This window comes from Bacillus rossius, chromosome 15, assembly GCF_032445375.1.
Source record: "Bacillus rossius redtenbacheri isolate Brsri chromosome 15, Brsri_v3, whole genome shotgun sequence".
Lineage (NCBI taxonomy): Eukaryota > Metazoa > Arthropoda > Insecta > Phasmatodea > Bacillidae > Bacillus > Bacillus rossius.
This window is the reverse complement of record NC_086342.1, coordinates 13,524,712-13,552,630: the sequence shown is the minus strand read 5'-3', so window position 1 is coordinate 13,552,630 and position 27,919 is coordinate 13,524,712. Positions and strand designations below refer to the sequence as shown.

Sequence of the window (27,919 nt, the reverse complement as noted above, 5' to 3'; positions counted from 1 at the left end):
TACATCACCCACAGCAGGGACATGAACATCCATTGGCACGGGTAGCCTACATAGTGCATCTGCATGACCAATTTTACCTGATGACTGGTGTATCAATCGATAGTCATACATAGACAACCACAAACTCCACCATAGCAGCCTTGGTAATAAGATGTCTGGAGTCTGTTTTGTAGGATGTAGCAATCTCAGTAAAGGCTTGTGGTCCATCCCTATGGTGTTGAATGGATTGTTATAAATTTACATGCCCTGAACATTATCACCAGTGTTTCCTTGTCCACTTGTAAATAATTGTGTACAGACTTTTTCAGTGTGCATCGTTCGACCGAGTGCGTGAGCCAGTGGCCCGTACCTGCAGTTCCTCTCATACTGAGCAGGAATACTGGGGCAACGACCAGTTTCTCGGTAGGGTAAAACTAACCTGTCTCAGTACTGGTGCTTCACTTCCGTCTTCTAACACATGAGCAAACACTGCTAGCTTACTCCGTTATCATGAGAACCAATGGCTTGCCGGGCTCATAATTGGTGAGAACTCTCTTGGAATGTATTAATTGTTTAGCCTCTCCAAATGCCTCAACATGCTCACTTGAGCACTCCAATAGTTGACCAATATCCAGTAACTTGTGAAGTGGTGCCAGTACCAGTGCCTTGCCGGGAAGGAATTGTTCATAGAAATTCAAAAATTCCAAGAATGCTATTTTCCTAAATAATTTTGCTATTTAAAGTTTTTTTTTATTAACCACAGAAACCTTCGTTTTTCATGGTTTTGGGGAAAACTATTTTTTTATTTATTTATGAATGAAATAATAAAAATAAAGTTTTTGAAGATGGAGGCTACTTACGAACGTTTATCCAAAAATGTATCCCAAATGATTCCATGATTTTAGTACATGCTCTGACAGAAATAAAAATTTGCCTTTTAGTATAAAATATACTTCTATAACAATTTAATGTGGTTTGATGGTGAATTTATTTAAATTCATGTGCAAAAAACATGAAATATTTAGGATACTGCCTTACACAACCATCATTTGGACGCTGCCATTGATGGATCCAGAAAAAAAAAGGGGGGGGGGGCATAGCAGCATGTCTCCCCCAACCCTGAATAATGTTCAGATTTTTTCCTTATTCCTTATCATATTTTACCAAACTTATTAAAGTAGGTATTATTTTACAACAGTGTTATAGCTAACAGGTCTTTTTGAACCACAAATAATATGTACTAAATATTTAAGTTCTAAAATTACTGAAATTGTATTAGAAAATTTAATTTTGGCCCTCTCCCAACCAACATTCTGAGTCCGTCCTTGGACGCTGCAATGTCGCCCATAGTCCTCTATGTGAGCCAGCAGCGCATACAAAGTCTGGCAGTTACGTCCGGCCATGCGTAACTCGCCAAAGCTGTTTTGCTGTACGAAGGTAACCCACAAGCAGGCAATTTACTAACGTATTCTCTGCAGTTCGGCATGGTCTTGCATAACCGAGGCCCGTCTTTTATCATGCTTATTATTTTTACACGTGTGTCTTCTTCCGAGACCTTGAAGGCTGAAGGGCAACAATGAGATGAATCTCACAAGGTCGAAGCGACCTGAACATCGTAACCGCCAGTTTCCCGGACGTTTATGTCCGCTAGGTTTTTGTAACTGCAAACTTTCTCATCGCGTGTAAGACATGACACTGTGACATTTTTTTTCCCTTCCCAGGATCCCTGCAAATTAATTTTTTTTTTTCCACACTGTACTTTTACTTTGTTTTCGAGGTTATCGGTGTGTCTTAGTGTCAAGCGTTCAAACATTCTCAAGGGGAATTCTTACGAAAAACATTAGTTCAAAAATTTTGGGCAAGAAAGCATGATACTGCTGGCTTTCTAAGGTGCAATAAACACGCAAAGTACACATACAGATAACACTTCCATAAATAATACTTTAATTTTATCGACCACTCTGTAGTTAAGCTAATGGAGGAGGGGGAAGGAGAAAATGTACTTTTATTATTATAATTTCCGATATAAACCAAGGTAGTCAACAGAGCTAGGCTGTTACTTGTTTAAATGTAACTTGTTACAATTACAATTACTTTTTGTAAAATGTAACGAATTATCTGTAAAATTACTACGCTTGGAAAGACACAGTTTTAATTAGTTAAGATGATTTTTTACGGTACAAATCTGTATTTAAAAAGTTTTACAAAATAATGTAGGGATAATAAAATATTTTTATCAAATTTATTATACCGTTATAAGAAAAATCTATCTAGTTGTTGTAGCACAGCAATAGATGCATCTAAAAATTGTTGTCCCTTGCGTACGTACGGTTGGGTCAGATATACAAACAGCAAGAACTAAACAATCTTTCAACCTCTGTCTGGCTGGTAAAGAGGCGTATTGTATTTTACAAACATGTTTTTTACTTAAGGTAGGGAACAGAATGCAGACATTCTACCATCTTTGTTTTGAAAATAAGTGGATAACTCAAAATCGGCAGACGGATGTCTAGTTTACACTTTCTCAAAAAATTCATCGGCGCTGCTAGATTAATGTCGGCCATCGTCAGTACAATAATTGGGAAAGGCTTAGTCTTTATGAGCACAATATTTATCTTCTACGAATCGTTCGATATTTTCTCTTAATAGAAATGTATTGGCAGTATCCCATTCAGAATCAGTATGATTTTGGGTGAAGAACACTGGCTACAATGGTACCATTGCTTCTAGAGTTTATGTTTTTTATATGTGAATTTTATGTTACACTCGAGTAGAATTTTTATAAAAAATCACCCTGTCATACACAATGTTTTTAAAAAAGTATCAATAAAAAATAATATTAATTATAATGCGTTACTGCAGCTAAAATTACTGGTTTTCAAATGTAACGTAGACGGATCTCACAAACAGTTTCAACAATAGCACGCAGACGGAGACGGATCCGCACGGATTAACTCAGCAATGCTGTGCTCTTCCGATTACATTACTCCGTGCGACCAATAGAAGCCAAGTACTTGGCTGTGGTGGCAGCCATGTTTGTTTATGTCCTAAATACGTTACAGATGGTTTAAAGTACAATAATATCTAGTGTCATATCATTTCTTTGTCGTTTATTTATGTAAATTCAACCTGTGCTATGATTTCGAAACAAAAATTATATTTTTAAAATTAAATCAATACCTACTCGTAACCTTTAAATGCAATCTCACTGGTCATTTACGTGCATCGTGGAAGCAGCAGAGACGCGATGATGAAATATACCGGGAAATCCGTCTGCGTGCCATTGTAGAACTGGGCGATATAAATGACATGAGAACAGATTATAGCCGCTTCGGGCAAGGCGCCGCAAAATTGTAGCTTTCTGCGTGCAGCGCACCCTCCCAGAGTTTTTTAGTACCAAGAAGTGGGTCAGCGAGCGTCTTTCGCCATCGCCGCAAGCTGCCATCCAGCTTCGCCATTACCCCCCCCCCCCCCTTACCAATTACAAGATACAGTCCCACTGGCGTGTCGGAATTTACACGATGAGCCTATGAGAAGACGAAAATTAATCAACGTCTTCACTTAGTATATCTACAGTAAGCTTTCTAGCTAACCTGAACACATTTGCGTTACCTTAATCATGCATTTATTTTTATAAACATTAGTAAAATGCATACGATACATAATATAACACGCAAGTCGCAAGACATAACCAACTCTACAACTTGAAACTGCAAGAAATTTATTTTCATTGGTTTTCTTTTCTTTAATAATGCGTTTTTTTTTTTTTTTAATTTTTAAACATCTTATCACTCGGCGTACGGATTTTTATAGGAGAAATTTCGTGAAAATGGAGCGAATTCGATGAACGTAAATGTATCACAAAGATGGCGGCTCCACCTGCAGCAACATAACCCCGTATATAGTCACTTTCGTAAACATTAGGGGACGTACCAAATGTAAAACTTTATGGTAGTGAAACGTTTTCGCATCTTGCGTAATTTATTAACGAGTACTTACTTCTTGGATGATTGCGTTTCTTCCGTAATTTATAAACCCGACCAAATTGAGGGTTTATTTAATATATACGACACAAAGAACGCAAACAACGTTCATAAGGTATGCGAGTCGCAAGACGTCACCAATCCTATTAAAACAAATTTCTACCCCTTGAAAGCACACGAATGTCCTTGCATTACGCCTTTAACTTAGAAACACGTAATTTTAAAAGAAGAAGAAGAAGAAGGAAAAACAACGCAGAAACACACAAGTTAGAAAGGTCTTAATTATAAAATCATAACCTAGAAACACACAACTTGGAAAAGGCGTAGCTTATCTCGTGATAAGCTACGCCTTTTCCGAGTTGTGTGTTTCTAGGTTATGATACAGCAACCAGGGAGGACGTTAAGGTTGAGGATGAGGTTGAGGTTGAGGTCGAGGTTGAGGATGATGATGATGAGGAGGAGGAGGAGGAGGAGGAGGAGGAGACTCACTGACGAGCGTGAGGACGCCGACGAACATGCCGAGGCTGCGGCCGGCCAGCATGACCTCCTCCTCGCCGCTGTTCTTCTGCTTGGTGCCGGCCCAGATGCCGACGGCCAGCACGGCCAGGTAGAACACCAGGATGCCGACCAGCCCCGTCACGAACACCGCCATCTGCGGGCGAGAACACGCGACCCCTGTGGAGCCCTCTCCCGCGGAGAACACACACCAGCCAGACAAGCGACACCGACTCGAGGTCCCGTCTCAACGTTTGATTTCAAATTATTTTATTTTGCTGGTGGTAATGATACAACCAGGGGCGCAACAACAGGATGATTGGGGGGGGGGGGGGGGGGGAGCAAGGGTATTTTGCTCCCCCTCTGAAACCTTGAAGTGGTGGCAAACGGGGGCAAAGAAAGTGCTGTACAAGTCGGATATGTTATTTCCAGTAGCTGTGTAATCAATTTTTAGATAATAAAACTGCTTAAATAGCACCATTTTCGACCAATTTCGATGATTCTTTATAAAAAAGGTATATTGCCCCCCCCTCCCCCTTTTTGAAAATTTAGTTGTTGCGCCCCTGGATACAACCCCTTCTTTTGCATACGCCACTGCATGGGCGCAACTATTATTAGAATAAGTTAATATTAATATCCGTGGCAGAAAAACAAATGCAAAAGGAGGTATGGAGTTAAAATTTTAGCTGCCAGTTTATAGTTATTTACCTGGTCTGTATGTAATTTAGACTTTATAAAGCAATATAGAAAAAAAGCTGAAATATAAGAGATTACTAATATTGAAAAGATTCCATTATCTAGCTAATGCTCGGCCTGCATTGCAATGCCTCATTCAGTTTTGTTTTGTAATATATTTGAAGTAGTTCCACATATACAAATCATCTATCCATATATTTATCTCTATCTACATCTATATACATCTATGTATCTCTCTATCTCTATTTATCTCTTTATATCTACATATATACTTCCCACTATCTCTATATCTTCTATATATAAGTCTCTATATAGATCCATACATCTATATCTAACCCATTTTATTCTCTATACCTCGCTCTATCTCAATTTATCTCTCCGTCTCTATCTCACTCATATATGTATATATCACTCTATCTCTGTCTCTCTTTTATATTTAAATAAATTGTGTCATGCATGCGCACTTATACAACAAAAACAGACGAAGTGACGCTATATAAAATGAAATAAATACATTTTTTGACACGATTCGTGCTCCAACTATTGAAAAATAGTTATACCGTCTCAGTAACCTTCATGGGCATGCGCATAACAAATCACCAAAATTTCATCGCAATCGGATGAATGGTATAGGAACGGATACGGCACAAACAAACGAAAATTAAAGACATGACAAACGCATCAAACGATGGTGCGTTTAAAATTCAAGGCAACTCTATCTATTGACGAAGTTAAAAACAAAACTGTTATTAGCGCCTTTATTTTGCTAGCCGCTGCGAGCTCCACTAAGCGGACTGGTCTCACCAAGGAGAAAAATATTAATTTCCCAGACCTTACTATGTGTATGAGAAATGACACTCACTCACTATTTGTATGTCTATGACCTATGATTTTTTCTGTTACAAAATGAAATTATCACTTTTTCACTTCCTTATGAATGGAATTTCATATTAATATGGGGTCTATATGTTAATCCAGGTTATAAGCTAGCTGTAGGCCAAATTTCATTGAAATCCATTCAGTAGTTTTTACGTGAAAGAGTAACAAACATCCATACTTACAAACTTTCGCGTTTATAATATTAGTAGTGTTACGATCGCGCTTGGCTGCAGTGCTGGCGTCGCCACGCTCGTTCGGCCTGTCTGCGCCCCCTTCCACCCGCATCCTCTCCCTGGTATCTCGTGTCATACTATCGCGCGACATCCTGACCGTCGCAGCGCGCACCTGCCTCAGATCGGGTTACTTAAAAGAGGCCGCACTGCGGAATAAAAGGACTCAGACGCCTTTATCGGCGTTCTTAGAGCAGCCACCGCGTCCTTCGAGTACTCACGACGCGTTTCTGGGCATTTCGACGGCGAAGGTCGCGAGATATCTCGGAGACATGCCCGATTGTTCTGGATGGGAACCCAAGGGCTATTTAAGGAGGTTGGGCCGACCTTAGAGTCAGTCAATGAGTGGGGAGTTCTCCCGCTGCGGAGTTTCCGGGCGATAGTGCCGCGGGTGCGGCAGAGTGGCGAAGTCCTTGGACGAAGGTTCCAGGGCAGTCAGTCAGTCAGAGACTGAGTGGGAGTCCTCCCGCGGCGGAGTTTCCGGGCGATATAGTGGCGAAGTCCTTGGACGAAGGTTCCAGGGCAGGGAGTGAGTGAGTTCAGTGGAGTCGGGAGTTTCCGGGCGATAGAGTCGCGGGCGCGGCGGAGTCCCGAGTGAAGTGGCGGGCGAGTCGTCGAGTGGGATCTCGGCGAAGGGTGTGACGGCGGCGGCGGAGTGCGGCGACGGAGTCCCGCGGCGGAGACCCACGGCGGAGACCCACGAGGGGTGCTGCGCCGAGAGTTGCGCCGGAAGTGCGGCCCAGCGAGGTGTGTGAAACGAGTGACTGGGGAATTGACATTTCTTTACGTGTAATTAATTATCTGCCAATTTAGAAGATTATTTGTAAGTGACAAGTTGTAGTAATAAATAAAACTGTGTGTGATAAAAATCTTTAATTGGGCTATCCTTTACGAACCCGCAGGTAAATCGTAACAGTAGGATAACTCGTCGATATGTACCTAGTTAATGAACAAAGGAAAACGTAAAACTTATGCATTGGAGAGAAAATTTGAGACATCTATACACACAACGTCCACGTCTTTTAAAGTTATTGAAACATTTCACTCCAAATATCAGAAGTTGAAAGTTGGACAATGTTTGTGTTGAGCTTTTTGCGTAATTTGTAAACGGGAATGGTGCAGCAAGAGAAAATGCGAGGTTTCAGCATGAATTTTGTCTTGAAACATCCGGTACAGATTTTTGAAAAGCACTCAAGGGACTTGCTTTACACTTATTTTCATTTCTCCACCGTGTATTATTATGGTTACCGCTCAAATGTTTTAGCTGCCCTATGCCACGACGAGAAGACTGCGTGCCAGTCCAAAGCCTTGCATTTATTGGGCGACACCGTGCTATTAAAACCAGCGAGCGTCGCATTTATCATCCCGCCTCGGGAACACTTGAGGAAAGAAAATAATCCACGTTACTGACGAACAAACAAGTCAGATCCACGCCGTAACTAGTTTTAAATTTGACGGTTCTCAGAAGGTGGATCAGGTGATTGGATGCATTGGCGGGGGAGACAGCAGTACTATCCTTCCCCCCTCTTTCAAAAAGCGACTAACAGAAACGTCAGACACGTTCTCCCTTGTGTTCAAGGGGGATAGGGTGATATATCTATTCCCTGCCCCCTCTCCAACCAAGCGAAATTAAACACTGCGCACACTCTTGGCTGTGTTGTTGAATTTGTTCGTCCTGAAATGACCTCGCTGTAGCCAGGGTGTCCACAAGGAAAAAATATTTCGTACCAACTTAGGCGAGAAAAAAGTATTAGATTTGAAAAAAAAAAGTACTAAACTATAATTTGTTTTGGTTTTTAACAATTTAGGAAGTTATTATGACATTGCAATGCTCGAACTTAAATATCACACCACAGTTTTTAAAAATAATTACGCTTAATAATAAAACATATTGGAGTTACTATAATATTATTATATTAAAGAAAAATGTACTAGATCTGTACTAGACCACAAAAAAGTTATAAAAGTACTAGATCTAGTAGCCTAGACGTTAAACCAAAGTTTGACTCGTCAGCTAAAACTTGATATTGCTCCTTTGTGAAGAACTAGATTTTCATTGTACTGATTTCATTAGCATTCCGACTAAGACCTCGATTTTCATTGAACTGAGTTTAATACATGTGTTTATTTATTTTTTCATAAATAGAGCAGAAATGTTAATGTAAAGTTAAATATATTTGCAAATTTTTACATCTATATAAAAAAAAAGCCGTATTGGAGGAATTTATGCCTCCAATAGTGAAACTTATTTCTAAACCGCTACCTACCTGAATAACTCTCCAATATTAACTGTGCACGTTAGAAGCATAATAAAATTCAATTATTGAAGGTTCGATTATCTTTTCCATGGTTTAAAATATATAATTATGCGCCAATTTCCGTGAGAAACACCCAGCATTACCTGGAAAAACGTATTTTATATATGCAAAAATAATCATAGCCGCATGCGTTCTACAAAAGTTACAATATCTTGCTTGTAGTATTACGAGCTATTTCTTGGCAACTGGTATTCTACGGAATCTTTTTGTAAAAGTAGACTATTGTTTCCCCCCCCCCCCCTTTCCGCCTTCCCCTTCTCCGGGGCAACGAAACGAGTTCGTGTTATTGAAATCGGTGCGCATTTTATAATAATACCCACCTGTGTTTCCGTACCATGTGCGTTTCTGCCTGAGGACGGGAGCAGATAGCAGTTCCCGAAACGTCGCTTGTTTCTGATTTGGTAAAACTATTGTGTTCGTTTCGTCGTGTTTTTGTCTCGTTTCAACTGTTGTACTGAATTATTTTGGGTTCAATATTTTTGTGCTGTCATCATTTGTGGGTTTTTTTTATCGTCCTATTCTGTTTTGGAAAACTATTGTGTTTGTTTCGTCTTTTCGTTTTGTCGTGTTTTTGTTTCGTTTCAACCGTTGTGCTGAATTTTTTGGGTTCAATATTTCTGTGTCATCATTTGTGGTTTTTTTTTTCGTTCTCTTAGTACATTTTTCTTTGTTTTTCCTTGTTTGTTGACCATATTCCTGTTACGGAATATTTTGTGGTGTTTATATCCTTGTAGACAACAGCAATTTTTTGCTTAAATTTGTGTTTTATTGTCTTTTTTGGGTATTTTTTTTATTTTTGTTTAGTTTTTCTTCAACAGAAAAAGTTCTTAGCAATGGCGTATGTCCAAAAACTTACAAGTCATGCACTCCCATTGCACAAATCTTTCAAAGATAATAGTACGCGTAGACGCTAGTATGCGAAGCAAGGCTCAGGTAGACTTCCTTCGAGTGCCGGGATACCTGTTTGGCAACGTGTATCTCTCTCTAACACTCCCCCCCCCCCCTCCCCAACTCGTAAGGTAATCTCACTCGCGCAGCCAGCCCCGGGGAATAACCGCGACCTTTTGCGTCATGAGGAAAAGCGCGACGCAGCCAACCGGCCCGACGGGACTACGGGAGACGAGCGGAGAAGGTGTATCTATCGCCCACGGCTTAGTCCAGGGGTCCGCAGACTAGTCGCAGTGAGTCTAGCCAATTTTCAGAGTGCCCACAACGGAATTTTTAAACTTAAAAAAAAAAAGAGAGAGAGACAAAATCAAGATATTTTATTCAAAAACACAACATAACGTTTTAAAAAATTAAGGAAACAAACAAAAAAAGCACCCGGGCGAATGCACGGGGGGTGAAGGGGGGGGGGGGGGTGGTGGCGAGCGTGCAGGCCGAAACATGCGTTGCGACAGCGTGAGTTGTAGGGGAAGCCTAAAACTCACATAGTTTCGGTTCCCTACCACGTTCGTGCAACTTCGGATTTCTTGTTTTCATTGGAAACTTCTGATTCAGCGGCTGAAGTGGCGTTGATACCAAAACGCAAAACTTCGGAAATCCTTGCAGGGAACCGAAACTATGTGAGTTGTAGAGCCGTAGAGTCCTGTGAAAAGAGCAAAGTACCGTCAGCACAGAGTTTTTCCTGGACCCGTGGACGCCCATTCAGTCCCCGGCCCCGATTTACAAACGGGAGGCCAATCGGATATTTATTTTGCCCAGGGCGCCATTTTTTTTTGAGTGGCGGGGGAGGTTCGAGGTGTGAAAAAAAAAAAACAACGAGGGACGGGGAAAGTTAATTTTTGTTAATTTAATTTAATGGTTTGATTTAAAAAAAAAATACATGTAAAATCATACAATTTAAAGCAACAACACCCAGACGTTTAATATTTCCGCGCTTGCCGTAAGACACGGAGATTCATGTCGAAAGCGCAGAATTGCGTTTCCATTGAAACCTACGACAAAATGTGTCACAATTTCTCACAGTTTTGTATAAGCATCGTATGTGTACATTTATATTTCGACGCGACAATGTACACACAAAACTTTTAAAGAAGTATTAATGTTTCTAGGGTCAGCGAGGAAAAAAAAAACACTGTATTATTATTATTGGTGTATATGTTATTAAAAATAAATTCCGTCTATTGGCACATTAAGAATTTATTTGATTATTAAAAAATTAAACTCTCTCACAAAAATGAAGGATTTTGACAAATATGCTTCCCCCCCCCCCCCTCCCCACCATGAACCAAATTTAATTCCATATACTAATCATCTCATGACATTGAGCTTCGGTAGCGCACCGACTAAACGCGAGAACCACCACACCGATGATTCGTTGTGGAGATTAGTAGTTCAAAACCCACTAACTGCCAAACAGGTAGGAAATTTTTTTTTTGTGCAACCGAAACCATTATAAGTCCATCATCATCGAATTTAATTCTTTTTTCATCCTACTAATATAATTAATACTTTAAAAAAAAAAAAAAAAAAACTTTAAACCCAGCTATCTCATTTCCTGGCTGGCTTCGTTCGTTGGTGGCTTCGCGTCGTCTGTAGTTGTAATTATATTTAATAGGAAAATTCACGTTATTTATTAATAAAAAAATATTATTTATTCAAAAGTTTATATGGCATATGATGTTTTATTTCTGGTACTGTAATAAAACGACCCAAAAAAAATATCCACAACTGACAGTTAACTTACAGACCCGATAGTTGGTGCTGCGATTGGGTTCTAGAATTTTTTCTTTATTTTTATTTGCATTTTCGCATATCAGTTACTTGCATCGTAGGTTAGTGTTGTTATTACATTAAAATTGAAATAGAATTGCGCGTTTATTGAGAATATTATATTATTATTTATTGAAATAAGGTTGTATAATGTAATTATAAATATACATTGTGCAAATTTGTGAGGTGCAGTATTGAAGTGAGTATTTTACATTTTTTTTTTGTGAATTTTAATGATGTGTAAACGTGCATTCAATAACAATCAACTTAACCTACAATTTTAAATTGTCAGTTCTCATTTTATTCTATGCAACTTATGACGCATTGAACGCCTCTTGGAAAATAAAAAAAAATATATAAGTTTGTAAAATAAATTATAACAGTTTTAAAAAAATATAAATTTCATATAGAGGGACAGGAAAACTAATTTTTTGACGTAACGTAATGGTTTGACTAAATAAAAGCCTGTCAAACCCTACAATTTAAACAACAACACACAGATCGAGATATTCATGTTCACTGGAACCTACGACAAAATTTCACCATTCGTACAAACACATTTCTATTTTGACGCAACAATGTGTACAAAAAACATGTAAAGAGGTATTAATGTTTCTTTGGTCAGCCGGGGGGGTAGGGGGGGTCATCATGGTTTTGTATTAATTCGTAAAAGTGATGTTTTTTTTAACATTATTATTGGTTTATATGCAAAATCAATTCCGTTTATTAGCACATTTATGTGATTATTAGCTGCCATTAAACAAATAAAACTCTCTCCTTAAAATGAGGGATTTTGACAAATATGCTTTTTCTCGACAACCGTCCGTCCTTTTAATTACCCAACATTAAACCTCTGATGACAATGTGTTACGCAGCGATAAAACGGCAGTTCCAGGTAACCAATTAATAAATTTGAGTGACTGCGGTTCAAACCCACCTGCTGACAATTGGTAGCAATTTTTTTTTTTGGAACCTACATACCATAAGTTCGGCCTCATCATCGTAGTTTACATATATGCAGCTGAAACAATTTTGATTCTACTACTATAAAAAATATGGATGTTTGGACATTTGTCGCTCAATCACGTCATAAATACTTAACAGCGGATTTGGCTAGCTCATTTCCTGGATTAACACGTAGCCTAATAGTTATAATAGAAAACTCTTTTTCGATCGTTGGGAGCTTCGCGTCGTCTGTAGTTGTATATTTAGTAGGAAAACTCACGTTATTTAATTTTTTTTTTAAAAATTTGCAAACGTTTGTATGGCAAATGAAGTCATTATTTTTTACAGCAATTTTGATGATTGTGTTTTATAGTAGGGGGCCCAATAGGATGCCTTGTATTTTGTTGTGTACCTCCACCATATATAAGCCCTTTAGTATATAGGAAAGTGCGTCCAGGGCAACCCATCAGAATAGTATATATATATAAAAAAATTCAATCTTCAGAATTATTTAAGCGCGTCATATTAAGGTAAGGTAGTTTTTTAATTACTAGCTGAAAAGTATGCATTTCAATAATCTGACGATTTGAGCGTAACGTAAGGAAGTGGGAGAGTCACAAACTTAAAAGTAAGTCATCTTGACATTCTAGAGTGGTTGATTTTTATTTATTTTTTATTTTGAAGGAAATAACAGGGGAAAAAATATAATCTGCCGAATTAACAAAAATCGTCTAAAAAAATTAGTGCGTGCAACTGGGGTAAATAATGTATTCCCCACTCCGCGCCTCTCTTTCACTTTCACTCGTACCTGGTTCGTTGGTAATCACTGTGAAGATGTAGTCATGACACAAGTTATTCTAGGAGATACTTCTGATTTAGGTATATTTATTTTAAAAACTTTAATAAAACGAATTTCATGGAATAAATAAAATATTAAGTGTTATATACGATTTCTTGTTACAAATATGGAAACCGCAGTTAATATCAACGACCCAATTGAATCAGTAGATTTGCAGTACGACGATAATTCCTCGAATGACGAAATTCAACAATTATATTTTATTTAAATTTTTTTGAATAAATTTTACACACTTTTATTTGTCACATGTCAAAAAAAACATAACATTTTTTTTTCTAGTTCAAGTAGTGACCAAAAACATCAAACAAATTTCCAAACTAACAGTTATCTTACAAGTGAATTAATTACCAACATTCGTTATAAAAATAAAATTGGTATTCGGCACCGTATGTATTGTTTCGTCAACAATATTTTAGGCACCTAATTGTCAAAGTGGCATACACATAAATTCTGAACAAATCATTTAAATAATCTGGATGGCAAGAGATCTCGCCATTCAAGAGATTTTTCTAATAACAGACAAAAAATGATTTAATAAAAAAATTATACACACTTTTTTTAAAGTATCTATAAATAGATTGGCTTCAGCTGAAGTCCTCCTTTCGTATGGTACTTTATTAACAATTGCCTGGAACAGTACCTACGTTAATGTATCTCAAATGCTAGTCAAAACCAATTTAAATCTCAAAATGATTACAAAAATGACTCCCATCCCACTCCTCACTATTATGTATGCAGTTTATTTTTTCACAAATCAGGACAATATGTATGGGGCTATGATAAATTATTTTATAATGTCAATGTCAAAAACAATAATAAATATTTTAAAATAAATTCAAATTGCAATTTTTTGCAAAACTCCGTCCGCCCCGGGGAGAAACCCCCTTGCCAATGGCTTCCGCAAGGGAGCACATAAAGAAATGCGCTCCCTTGCGGAAGCCATCTTCAGGGGATTTTTTGATTCCACCCATGACCGCCCCTCCCGGTGCGACTCAAGCGACGCGCCACGCGGGAATTCCCAGCAACGAACGCTGCGCAACGTTCGTGTGGGAAAACCCGCATGGCGGCGGCCGGGGATCGAACCCCGGACCTGCTGGCCGCGAGTCGCACACTCTGCCCCGGAGCTACAGGGCAGAGCGACGGACACAGGCCTCGTGAGGTCTCACACGATTCCTCGCAAGTACCCCTCTAACTGTCTGTCACCAGCCAAAGCAATGGGAAGCCTTCTTTTCACAGACGAGAGAGCCAGACGTCCGATCGTGCATCTTCTTCGGTTTTTTTTTTGGGTTCACTGTAAAAGGTTGGGTTAGCTACATTATAAATACTTTAAAACATTGTGGACGGCTGATTTGGTTAGGATAGCTACATTAAAGATACTGTGAAATCATGTAAACGGTTTCCTAGTGCTGGATAGCTACATATTAAAAAGTTATTTGCTAAGCAAACCATAAAATGATTTTACAGTATTTTTAATGTAGCTACAGCTTACCTAATATAACCAACCATACACAATGTTTTAAGGTATTTATAATGTAGCTAACCTATCCTAATCGACCTCAAAATTAAATGCCACACTGTTTTATACAATGAGATAGAACGGAAAAAAAGCGAGCATGAACTGGGGCGCAAGGTACACCTCTGGCAGTAATTTTGTGAATTGAACAAAAATATTCCTTGTCGAAAATAGGCATTTTTTTTAAAATAATTTTTCAGTTTTTATCGGCCGTTTCAAATTTTGGTCTGCTAATGAAATAGTCGACGTATTAGTTGCTATGGCAAAGAATTATGGTGGCGGGTGCGGAAACTAAGTGATTCGCGTTCAAAAATGTGGTTGAAAACATAATTTACGTACATTTATCACGTTCGGCATTATGTTAAATTAATTACACGTTAAATATTTTTTTGTCCAAGTTTCTTATATTATAAGTGTACTTTCAACATGAGAACACAAGAATTTTTTTCTCGTTATTGTCAAATTTGAGATAATTTGCACCACATCAGAGCATTTGCATACTCATATACAGGCTTGCTCCGATCCTTATTTTTTTCCTAAAAGTTAAATTTTTTTTAATCAATAGATAACATGTCGAACACTAAAATAAAATTAATATAATGAATTTCAATTCATTTACAAGGTGTCTACATACGGGTACCTGGTGAAAAAAATTTCAGAATATGTTCAGTACCTTTTAATAACACTTCACAATAAGTAAAATTAAATATAATACAAAATAAAAATAATTTAACTATTACTCGGCTCTAATGTGTATCCGCTATGATCGCTGCAGTCGTCCATGTTAAATAATTAATAATAAATAAATAATTAATATAAATACGCTCATCACTGACTCTGTGAAATTCTGTTTTAATGCGATTACAGTGCAATATTCTCAATGCTCTTTGCTAACCTGTTCCTCCCAGCATTGCTGCCGATTCCGTAGCGCAAAGCAAGATGATAATGCACGGGGGCATAGCGTCATATTTTGACGAGACCGATCGTTTCAGCATTTATCCAGTGACAAAGTAGCGAGCCGTGGCTTAGTTTGCAGAGTTTATGGCCGTTGACGTGTTTCAGTGAACAGATGTACCTACACCACAACTGTACGTGGCTTTGTGACGATCAAGTGAAGGTGTATATTGAATCGAATCCACAGCAAGGATGATCAGAGACAATCAACATGCCGTGTAGTTTTTCAAGAGGTTCTTCAATGAAAACAATTTTTTTTTGACGTGACGTCTAATAAATCGATGAAAGCCGACTGCACGCACGAAAAAGTGCCCCGTTACGCACATTGTCCCGTTACGCTCATTGTACGCTTGCGCCGCATCTCTCTCTCTTCCACTCGAATGGAACCATCGATTTTACTTTTTCGAGGCACAATAAACTTGAAACACTCCCATTCGTTTCCTACTTTTCCTATCATCGTCATATCCTTAACAGAATAACACAGATTGGATGAAGTTAAATAGCAAACATGTGTAAAAGTTATAGTTGAAATAATCTCTTCGTTAAAGTAATAAACATATTTGAATTAATGAGTGCAAATAAAAGTAAAATTATCAATTAAATTGTAGATTTAATTTCACTCCTTCTTTATATCCATACCAAATAGTGATAATTCAATAAAAATGATTCAAAATTTTATTCATAAAAGTATGCAATCATTTCATCAATGTTTTGTTATGACGTTGTCACGTTAAACTATCGTCCGTGAACCGACTTTACAGACAACCAATTTTTTTTTTTGTTTATGTCATTATGTTTTCCTCGTATTGAAAACTTTCAAGTTTTGATGTTGGCATTTTTGAACCGCGTGCAGTTGTTTAGTGGCCTACACAGTCGCTCCCCCTGGAAAGGACGTGAGCGATAACGGGTGCGGCGCGCGACGGGGCGTGGAGACTGACGATAAGACCTTGTCTCGCCTTGAGAAGCAGGTCGCAAAATGTCCCTGATAGGACAATATGGGAAACTCAGGCAGATTAACAGACACTTGACTGCATTTACTTTCAAGCTATTGTACGGGAAGCCTTCATTTCACAGACGAGAAAGCCACACCCGAAGTTCCCCGAAGTTCATGCTCGCTTTTTTTTTCCCCGGTATCTTTAATGTAGCTATCCTAACCAAATCAACCGTCCACAATGTTTTAAAGTATTTATAATGTAGCTAACCTAACCTAATTGACCATTAGTATCCTTGTATCAACACCGCCATATTTATTTACAATGAACAAAAAAAAAAAAAAAACCGGAAATGCGCGATCGGACGTTTGGATCTCTCGTCTGTGAAAAAAAGGCTTCCCATATTGTACACTCCGCGCCACCAGATTGCCCGTACCGTCAACTAGTTTCACGCACTTAAAAAAAAAAAAAAAAAAAAAAAAAAAAAATAGTTACACTCCACGCCGTCAGGTTCGCTGGCATCACTTTCCCGGCGTATTTCTTACCAGGTTCCCCACTTTGTTCGTATTACAATACTAGTTAATTGTGAGGCGTCTAAGGCCCCCGTTGAAAAGTCACTTTAATTTGATATGCACGAAATATTTATCAAAAATTCAATTTCTTTTAATATTATTTCTGATATACTGAATATACCTAATGAAAACAATATTTGAAAAAAAAAAATTGGTGGTTTGTAAAGTCGGTTTACGGACGATAGTTTAACGTGACAACGTCATAACAAAACATTGATGAAATGATTGCATACTTTTATGAATAAAATTGAATCCTTTTTATTTTAATAATAAAAGAATAAATACTTTAAATTAATTATACTAGTAATAAGATTTTTTAAATGCAAGAATAATTAACCTTTATAGCCGAAATTGTTGTTGTAACAAGCAATGAAAACCACATTAACTTTTCACTTCTCTTTATAAACAGTCGACGAAACAGTTCGCGTGTAGATGACTTGTAATTAATTTTAAAAACTGGCGTTTAGCTATAAAGTTTAAATATAATTATGAACAAGTTTTCATATAAATAAACTATTATCAAATATCTATGATTCACCATAATTTTTTAGTCAGTTGTAACATAACCTATTATTACTGCACTCGCCGACAGCGTAACGGAACAATGTGCGTAACAGGACACTTTTTCGTGCGTGCAGCCGGCGTTCATCGATTTATTAGACGTTGTCACGTCAAAAAAAATATTTACAAACATTACTTGGTTCAGTACTTATGGAATCGTGTATTAACGGAGTGGAGTATTGATTATAATGGAAAAATATACTTTGGAACAATTTTTGCCAATGCTGAATGATATTGATAGCAATGAAATAAGCATGGCTGCAAAGCAAAATCTTACGTGCGATTTGCTCGCTTTTTTTTTTTTTTTGCAATATAAACTGAGGTTATTATTTTCAGCGTTCAAAGCGTTCAAACTTTGCAGTTATAGTTACTTGGCGTAATAAAAAATCTATCTGTTATTTTGCATGCATATAATTAATATGACTAGAGTGATGTTATAAATACGGTTGGTAAAGTACAATATCAAAGACATTAAAAAAAATTAAATAAATATTCAGTATAAACATTTATTTAAGTAATCGAGATGAATTTTAATTAGTAATAAAAAACAATAAATATGCCGAATGTTTATTCTAAGATATTAAATTTAACTATTCATTAAATAATAATGCAATAATTTATAATGAAATGAATTATGCATACGGTAACATAATTTCACTTATACAAATGCACTTGAAAAAGTTTATAAACGCAATTTCTTTCAGTTATATTCAAAATAAATAAATGATTTTAATTATATGGACATTTATTCAATGTCAATCACTAAAGTTTATGATTTAAAAGCATATATATTTATTTGTATGTAGCCTTTTTCCACTCTGTCAATTTTTGTTTCATGCTGCGCGCGCACCATAAAAACTCATTCTTATCATTTTTTTTCCTAACGCTCCTAAAGAAGTATAAGGGAAGCCTAAGATGTACATCAAGTTCTGTCCCTGCCCGAACACGCCCGAATATTCACCTTCGGCCAACCTCGGGTTTATTTATTTATATATTAATATTTCTCTGTTTATTTTAATGTAGCTGTACTAACCTAACTATCCGTCCATAGTGTTTTTAAATGTTTTAATGTAGCTAACCTAACCGACCACTTTTAATATTTGAATTAATTTTTCCTGCGCAAAAATAAAACAAATCCCGAGGTTGGCCGAAGGTGAATATTCGGGCGTGTTCGGGCAGGGACAGAGCTTGATGTACATCTTAGGCTTCTCGAAGTATAACTTGAATGGCGCAGGGCCCCGATAGTGGCGGGGCCTTTGCGTCTCTGGTAACCTCATTGTCGAATAGAAAAAAGGGGTCTTCCTAGCCAGAGATATGTTTGCTAGCGAGGAGGGTTGATGCGACGCTCGCTGATGCTTCTAGCGCGGTATCGCCCCTAAGCACAAGGTTCAGAACTGGCGCGCAGTCTTCTCGTCGTGCATACGGCAGCTATGATATTTGAGCGGTGACCACAACATTTATATGGCGGAGAAATGAAGATGGTGTTATGCAAGTCCTTCGAGTGCTTTCAAGAATCTATGTATAACGGATGTTTCATGCCTAAAAATTATTCTGAAAACACGCACCTAAGCCATTTTTTTCAGTCTTCCAAAAAAAAAAAAAAACTTTGAAAACAAAATTAATTAATTCTTAATTGCTTTTCGAAAACAGATAATACTCCGATATATTAAACAGTTTTCAAGTTGATTTATTTTTTATTTTTTTTTTTGTTCTGCACACCCGAATGTGTACGGCGGTAGGTCGGCCCTTAGCTTAACGATAACAATGATTCCACAGGATAATCTTTTGCCTTTAGAAAATACCCGTGTGCTTGATTATTTTTCTTTCTGGAGCGATGTTAGCTCGATCCCAGAGGTTCAAATCAAACCACGCTCTTTACTCACTTTTCTCCTTTTGCGGTTGGATGCCACGGATCAAAAATTAGAAGTGGAAGTCTTCAGCGCATAAGTAGAGGATGTAAAGGAAGGACTCTACTGGAGATGTGACATTCCTATGGCGGGAGAGGCGATTGAAGGGACTCTACCCTTCCCTACCTATAACTACCTCGCAACAAAAAATAAACTTTAAAGATAACAGAAAATAACACACGCCATAGTTTTCATAACGACTTTCAAGGTGCCGGGAATGCTTTATAACATATTTGAGACTCCATATTGAATCGGGACGTATTTCACTTAAAACATATCCCTCTCCCTCCCAAACGAAAATCCCGAATATGAGTCCGCTTTTGGAATGGAGTGTAATTTCGGGAAAGCGGAAAAAAAAAAAAAAAAGACAACAGAAATGAGGTTTTGAAAAAGGGACTTCGAGGGTGTGCCACGTGGTGTGCCACGTCGAGATGCCATGAAGTTCTCTCACTGGCGTCACAATCAAGGGCGGCTCAATGACGTATTTCCGGGAAGGTATACAGTAAGAAGAAAGGACGCAGTTGCAAATAAATCAGAGACCGGCCTTGGAATAGGAATATTTGAAACTTTATGGCCTCGTGTCCAGAACTTCAATAGGTTCATAAAAACTTTTTATGAAGGAAAGTTCCATCACATGAATTTAAGCATTTAAGAAAGATAAAAATAACCTTCAATATGAAGTATAAAAATAAAATAACATTTGGTCTCGGAATTGGCTATCTATCCTACCTCTTTTTTTTTTGGAGCTACGCTTGGTTACAATCATTGATAAAGTTAGAACCCTGCAGTGTCTTCTACTCTTGACTGAACGCGTAATTACAGATACTTGTGAATATATACGTTTGCATCGCTACAAAAAAAAAAGGTTCTTAGTAATATACTGGGTTCGTATTCCTTCCCGTTCGTTTATGCTTAGTGTTGTCCCAGTACCTGCCTACATTAGTCAAATTTTTTTTGTAAACCGTTCCCTGAATAGCTTTCTAGTAGTAACTGCACACACTAATAAGCATAATAAAACAAAATGTAGTCCAATTGATGAATATTCAATCATCTTTTCCATGGTTTGAAAATTTATATCTGTATAAAATATCAATCAAACATTTAAAATTATGCGTCAATTTTCGTAAGCGTGACAAGAAATATTTAATATTGTTTCCAAAAACGTATTCCATATATGAAAAAAAATAACATAGAAATTTTTGTACAGATTACTATATTCTTCATGTTGTAATTCAATTCTTTTCTTTTATTTCCTTTTTTTTTAAACCAAACTTAATTTCTGCTTATAAGGATGGCACTATTGGTTGTTAAAAATAAGTACTTGTATCACTTTTGCATTTCAGTGATTCATTGGTTCTTTGATATTCTTTAAAGTTCTTATACCCTTTTTGCTTCTGGGTACACTTTGGAAGAGAAGTTATTTTGAAATGTTTAACTGGCTGTAACTTTTTAAGTATTCATTTTTGGAATAAACGGTAATAATTTTTTTTCGCATTTTTAAAAATATAACTGTAATTCAGTTTAACGAAATTGTACTTACTGATTTCTCAAAATAAAATTGAATCGCACCCTACTTCCTGTTACACATTTCCGTCGCATTCACGAAGTTAACTCCCCACCAAATGCCATGCACCCGAGAGCTGAGACGTAACACGTCGAAAATTTTTCGTGGTGTAGTGTTTGTTTGCTGGTGCGAATAACAAACCGTCGCGTGCGAGCAGAGGAGGTTGCTGCATCACGCGCCTTGTCTATCGCAATCGCGCGCCAATTGTGTCCCGTCACGTAGTGGTCGCGACAGTGATTATCGCGTACTTCTCTCGCCAGGAAGCGCCACTGTGGTGGACGCCAGCACGCTAATTCAGTTGCGGGTTCATATAAAGATATCAAGCGAAACAAAAAAAAAAAAAATTGGTTGTCTGTAAAGTCGGTTTACGGACGATAGTTTAACGTGACAACGTCATAACAAAACATTGATGAAATGATTGCATACTTTTATGAATAAAATTGAATCATTTTTATTTTAATAATAAAATAATAAATACTTGAAATTATACTAGTAATCAGATTTTTAAAATGCAAGAATAATTAACCTTTATTGACGAAATTGTTGTTGTAATAAGCAATGAAAACCACTTTATAAACAGTTGACGAAACAGTTCAAGTGTAGATGACTTGTAATTAATTTTAAAAACTGGCGTTTAGCTATAAAGTTTAAATATAATTATGAACAAGTTTTCATACAAATAAACTATCATCAAATATCCAACATAACCTATTATTACCTCGGACGCATAGGCCAATCGAGTGGAAGAGAGATAGATGCGGCGCAAGCGTACAATGAGAGTAACGGGACACAGCGTAATGGAACAATGTGCGTAACGGGACACTTTTTCGTGCGTGCAGCTGGCGTTCATCGATTTATTAGACGTTGTCACGTCAAAAGAATTCCCTGACTTTTCCAAGGCTTAATTTTTTTTCCGAAAAAAAAAATGGTATGATATTTTCGTAGAAAACAAACAATATATATATTTTTTGCATTACAACCAAACGCTATCTTAGCCTGGAAGTACAGCTACGAAACGTTTTTTAAAATTCTCACATCACGCTTCAAAATATTACCACAGGTGGAATTCAGCCTCAACAGCTTTTTTTTTAAAGCACAGTCTAAAAAGTAACTCATGCAAAAATGGCTACCAGAATGACACAAAAGCTTCAACTAAGCGCAACTTCGCCTTTGCGTTTCTCTGTTACTGGAAAGTACTCGGAAGACCTTCCTATCTCGATACGATACGCATACGGTGTGCAGAGCTGCACAAACAAAACCACACTATTTGAAAACAGCTCAACATATCAGAGTAGTTTCTGTTAACGAACAGCAATTAAGAATACGTCCGGTGCGAACGGATAGTTCTGTTTCCGTATGTCGTTTTTTGAACTGTATTTTTAGGAGAGTGGCACCTAACATCCGGTAGGTACATATTCTGCGTCCTCCTGTGGACCCCGCAGGACCCGCGACGGGCGACTTCTGTCGCTTGAATCGCGGCTGGGTATCGAACCACCGCGCCCGGCTAGGCGCGAGCACAATCAATACCCGCCAGACTTCCCCGTCGACATCACACCACCCTGCGGGTAGGTCGCCGTCGCGTCTGCAGATGTTCCTTCCAGGGACCACGGGCCCAGCCCGACCTCAAGCCTTCCTCCACATACACCATCAGTCCAGATGCTCGGTGACAGTTTGGACTGGACTGAAGCCCTCCCCACACACCATCAGTCCAGATGCTCGGTTCGGATCTAACAGTCCGAACTGACAGTTTGGACTGCACTGAAGCCTTCCCCACGCACCATCAGTCGAACTGACAGTTTGGACTGGACTGTAGCCTTCCCCACACACCATCAGTCCAGATGGTCGGTTCGGACCCAACAGTCCGAACTAACAGTTTGGACTGGACTGTAGCCTTCCCCACACACCATCAGTCCAGATGCTCGGTTCGGATCTAACAGTCCGAACTGACAGTTTGGACTGCACTGAAGCCTTCCCCACGCACCATCAGTCGAACTGACAGTTTGGACTGGACTGTAGCCTTCCCCACACACCATCAGTCCAGATGCTCGGTTCGGACCCAACAGTCCGAACTAACAGTTTGGACTGGACTGTAGCCTTCCCCACACACCATCAGTCCAGATGCTCGGTTCGGACCCAACAGTCCGAACTAACAGTTTGGACTGGACTGTAGCCTTCCCCACACACCATCAGTCCAGATGCTCGGTTCGGACCCAACAGTCCGAACTAACAGTTTGGACTGGACTGAAGCCTTCCCCACGCACCATCAGTCCAGATGCTCGGTTCGGACCTAACAGTCCGAACTGACAGTTTGGACTGCACTGAAGCCTCCTGACACACTATCAGTCACGCAGTTGCTGTTGGACGTATCGTTTCATCGTAGCACACGGAAGAAACTTTGAATGTTGCAATTGCATCAGTTGCACTCTTAGTTATAAAAACGGTTAGGAAAAATAAATACCAAAGAGTATAAACAAGGATGTTATGCCACGACACTCTGATGATGGACTGACAGTTTGGACTGGCGAGACGCGCTGTTCCCACACACGGCAGTTCGGACTGAGTGCTCTCGTGCCCCGCAGTCCGATTTGGTGGACAAGCTATCAGCTCGTCAGTCCATCAGTTCCGACTGGTAAGTCTGAACTTACAATTCGAACTGATCATGTGTGAGGGTCTTAGAAGGTCCGCCTAGTTAGGCGTAGGTGTGTTAGTCAGGGGTGACCACAAGGGGGGGGTAACGACGCAGACTGCGTCATTAAAATTTCAGGGGGGGGGGGGGTTTGTTAAAAGACGAGAAAAATGTATATATTATTTACATAATTATAGCTTCTAATGTGAAAATACGATTCTGGTGCTTTGATAATTGAAAGGGATCTTGTAAATCAAATTGGCAACCCCGCACTTTCCTCAACATAAAGCAGTTTGGCATCTGTCGGTTCAGGATGGAAATATTACCTGATATGACCAAAATTATTATTAGAAAATCAGATTTAATTAATGCAAAATGTGATAAAATATAATATTAAAAAGGTATAATATTATAAAATAATTGAGTAAATCATTTAGAAAATGGCATAAAAAATTCGGGGGGGGGGGGGGGGTCCATCATTAGTTTAGGGGGGGTGAGTCATAGTGTTTGGGGGGGGGGGGGGGGGCACCTCTGTGTTAGTGAGGCGGGATGATAAGCGCGACGCTCGCTGGTGCTTGTAGCGCGGTATCGCCTCCTGAACTGACGCGTGGTCTTCTCGTCGTGCATAGGACAACTATGGGATTTGAGCGGTAACCATAACGTTATTTGACAGAAAAATGTAAATAAAGGTGTATTGCGAGTCCCTTGAGAGATTTCAAGGCTCTCTACCGGGAGTCTAATGCCTAAAGATTATCCTGAAAACACTGACGTAGTCGACTCTTACATCGATAGATCTCAAGGACGACAAGCATTAACTTGATTAAAAAAAAAAAGAATAACAGGTAAGTTCACGACAATGATCAAGCTAGTAGAAAGATTATTTACTTCAAGTACTAGCTGTGCTTAACCAGAGAGTCGGATTAAGACGTTCCACGTTGGCTTAGATGACCACTGGAAATTGTGCCGTTTTTTATATAGGCTATAAACAATTTCAAGTAAAATTTAGTATGTCTGACTAAAACAATACAGACTATTTTTTTATGTTACTTATTCGACCGAGCACAGTGCTCTCTAGCTGTGAAACCAAAAGCTATTTCGTAAGATAACAAGGAATCATGTAACGTGGGGGTCTCTTCCGTGTCGGCTGTGCGCTGGAAAGCGGAACTCCACATGCTTTTGTTTGTAGCTCCAAGAACAATGGAACACGAGGTTCCCGGGTCCACCAAACAAGAGGATGTCCAATAAACCGCACTCAGTCTTCGGGTAATCGTTTCTTATTGCGTACCAAGTTGTATTATAACATTAAACATTAAAATAAAAGAAAGGAATTGTATGTGTTTGTAATGCAAATCTGCGTAATAACGAAAATAAAATTGTATAAACCTTTGAGCATAATCATTCCCGGGAGAAATTTTTTTTAAAAAAATTAAAATTGTATTATAACTAAAAAAAATAGTAAGCAGTTGTATGTGTTTATGATTTAAAACTGTATACAATCATAAAAATACTTTTGATTTTGAAGATATATATATATATATATTATAAATCTTTGATATAAACGCACGCTGTACACGATAAGGAACATTGTCCGTGGAGATAAATTGATCTTCGGATCGTAACCTCCTTTTTTTTCGTTCTCTTAGTCCATTTTTCTTTGTTTTTCTTTTTTTGTTGACAATATTCCTGTAATGGAATATTATGTGGTGTTTATATCCTGTTAACAGCAATTTTTTTTTTTGCTTAATTTGTGCTTTTGTCTTTTGGGTTTTTTTTTTGTAGTTTTCTTCCACAGACATACATGTTCTTAGCAATGGCGTATGTCCAAAAGCTTACATCAAGTCAACCTCTCAACTTGGAACGTGCCGAGGGCCCGGAAAATGACCACAATCTGTTTCCGGAAGCTCGTTGCCCCAGGCTTCCACAGGCCCGGTCGACGCGTGACCTCGTTGCTGCCTTTGAATATATATATACTGTATAGAAGTCGCCAGCCCAGGTTAAAATTTCTAATACGGTTTTGAGGTAGTTGGTTAATTCACCGCCGCAATCGCCACTATCTCTAGGGCATCGACTTGTGGTGGTCCCTGGCGGACAAGTGTCGAACTCTTCAAACACCCCTTCCCCCTCCTGTATAACGACGTTGAGCTGCAGTGAATGATGGATGAGGGGTGCGGGGAATGACAGCGGGCGACAGTGCTGCACTCTAACGTGTAAATAACAACTAAGACGATACAGGGCGTTACGGCAGCGCACTGCAGCGGTGAAGTTCCCAAGCTGCTCATCATACGCTTCTGAAAAAACGTAGAGTAAATCATATCCACTCGCGACTTCTATACAGTATATATATTCAAAGCTCCAACGCATGCGCTAGCGGTCGAATGGGGAGAGGTGCGTAGCGTAGCATGCTATATGCTGGTTGTAGCGGCCGGCAGGGGACGCAGTAGTAATGCTATGGAATTCTCGTAACACTGCTTGTGTTTTGTCTACGTTTCAATTTTTTTTTTTGACGTGACAACGTCTAATAAATCGATGAACGCCGGCTGCACACACGAAAAAGTGTCCCGTTACGCTCATTGTACGCTTGCGCCGCATCTATCTCTCTTCCACTCGATCGGAAACAACCATCGGTTTGACTTTTTCGAGGCACATTAAACTTGAAACACTCCCATTCGTTTCCTACTTTTTCCTATCATCGTCCTATCCTTAACAGAATAACACAGATTGGAAGAAGTTAAATAGCAAACATGTATAAAAGTTATAGTTAAAATAATCTCTTCGTTAAAGTAATAAACATATTTGAATTAATGAGCGCAAATAAAAGTACTTTTATCAATTTAATTGTAGATTTCATTTCACTCCTTCTTTGTATCCATACAAAATAGTGATAATTCAATAAAAATGATTTAATTTTATTCATAAAAGTATGCAATAATTTCATCAATGTTTTGTTATGACGTTGTCACGTTAAAATATCGTCCGTAAACCGACTTTACAGAAAACCAATTTTTTTTTAAATTTGAGATTATACCATCCTTACTATTTTCAATTATTACCTCTCGTTCAATAAAAAACTAATAATTTATCTCTATACATACCTAATATGCCCAAATTTCGCGCATGCACAGAGTTCACTTTTTCGTTGAATTCGTCCAGATGGTAGATACGCGTCTGGCGCAATTAACTCGTATATATAGCCATTTTTGTGATCATCGATGGACGTTTTAAGCGTGTTGGCGAAACTATACCGGAATATCTCGTATTTTGTACACTGTAATAGTCATAACATGAAATAATTACTTTTAAAGTACTTGAAAAAAACTAGAAAGGCCGTTCTATTTTTTTTTTTTTTTCGCAATGGCGCTGCTGTATCTAGTATTTTTGCAGTAACAATGGTTGCGAAACGTCCGCTAGAATGCGATGAAAACATTTTCCAGCCTCGCGCAGGGCGCCGTTTATTAAAACGTTTGCCTTTCTGTTCCCTCACTGGGATTCATTTTGGACACGGCCCGGGAGTTGGGTCACGGTTGTGTCCCGACAATGCAGTGCTTATTCGATACATTGCCCAAACGTCTTGGAATATCAGCCGAACTCTTCTGCCGGGTTTATAAACTACGCAAGGAACTCGACGACTCAATAACGCAACACGCAAAAACCGCAAGAAAATGCACAGTCGTTACCAAGCACGCAAGTCGCAAGACGTTACCAACCCGACAAACTCGAAATCGTCAAACAGTTGAAAACGAATTTATTCCCTGGGCTTCTGTTGTTCATTCATGCTTATCATAAAAAACAAAAGAAATTTTCAAATTGATTTAAAAGTGTTATTTTTTTCACTGTGCAAAATTTTAACAAGTGAAAACGTCATGTTTATTATAAAAAACATAGTGGCATTTTATGTACATTACGTCTGTGTCGAAAAGTTTTCGTAACATTTAAACTTCCAATGTGGCCGTCGAAAACGCAAACCAAAACGCAAGAATGTTGGGAGTTGAACAATACTTGCGGTGGGTTTTTGCGACTTGAGTAATTTCCTACAAAACGGTGCTCTAAAATGTGGCAGCTGAACTCTTTGCGTGTTGCGTTTCTTGCGTACATTATAAACCCGGCCTCAGATGGTATCGCAGCGGTTCAGAGTGCGGATCAAGCTTGTGTGTTTACGTCGCCTAAAGCCATGAAACGTAAACTTCTTATCTT

The 27,919-nt window shown here is 38.5% G+C and overlaps 1 protein-coding gene across 1 annotated transcript in view; it reads right to left on the bottom strand.

The window, feature by feature from the left end:
- LOC134539359 (high-affinity choline transporter 1-like) overlaps nt 1-27,919 on the bottom strand; it is an 81,013-nt gene that overhangs the window by 35,329 nt on the left and 17,765 nt on the right. Inside the window, exon 2 of the mRNA XM_063381339.1 lies at nt 4,452-4,614. Coding sequence (XP_063237409.1) covers nt 4,452-4,614 — 163 coding nt within the window. The remainder of the gene's footprint in view (nt 1-4,451; nt 4,615-27,919) is intronic.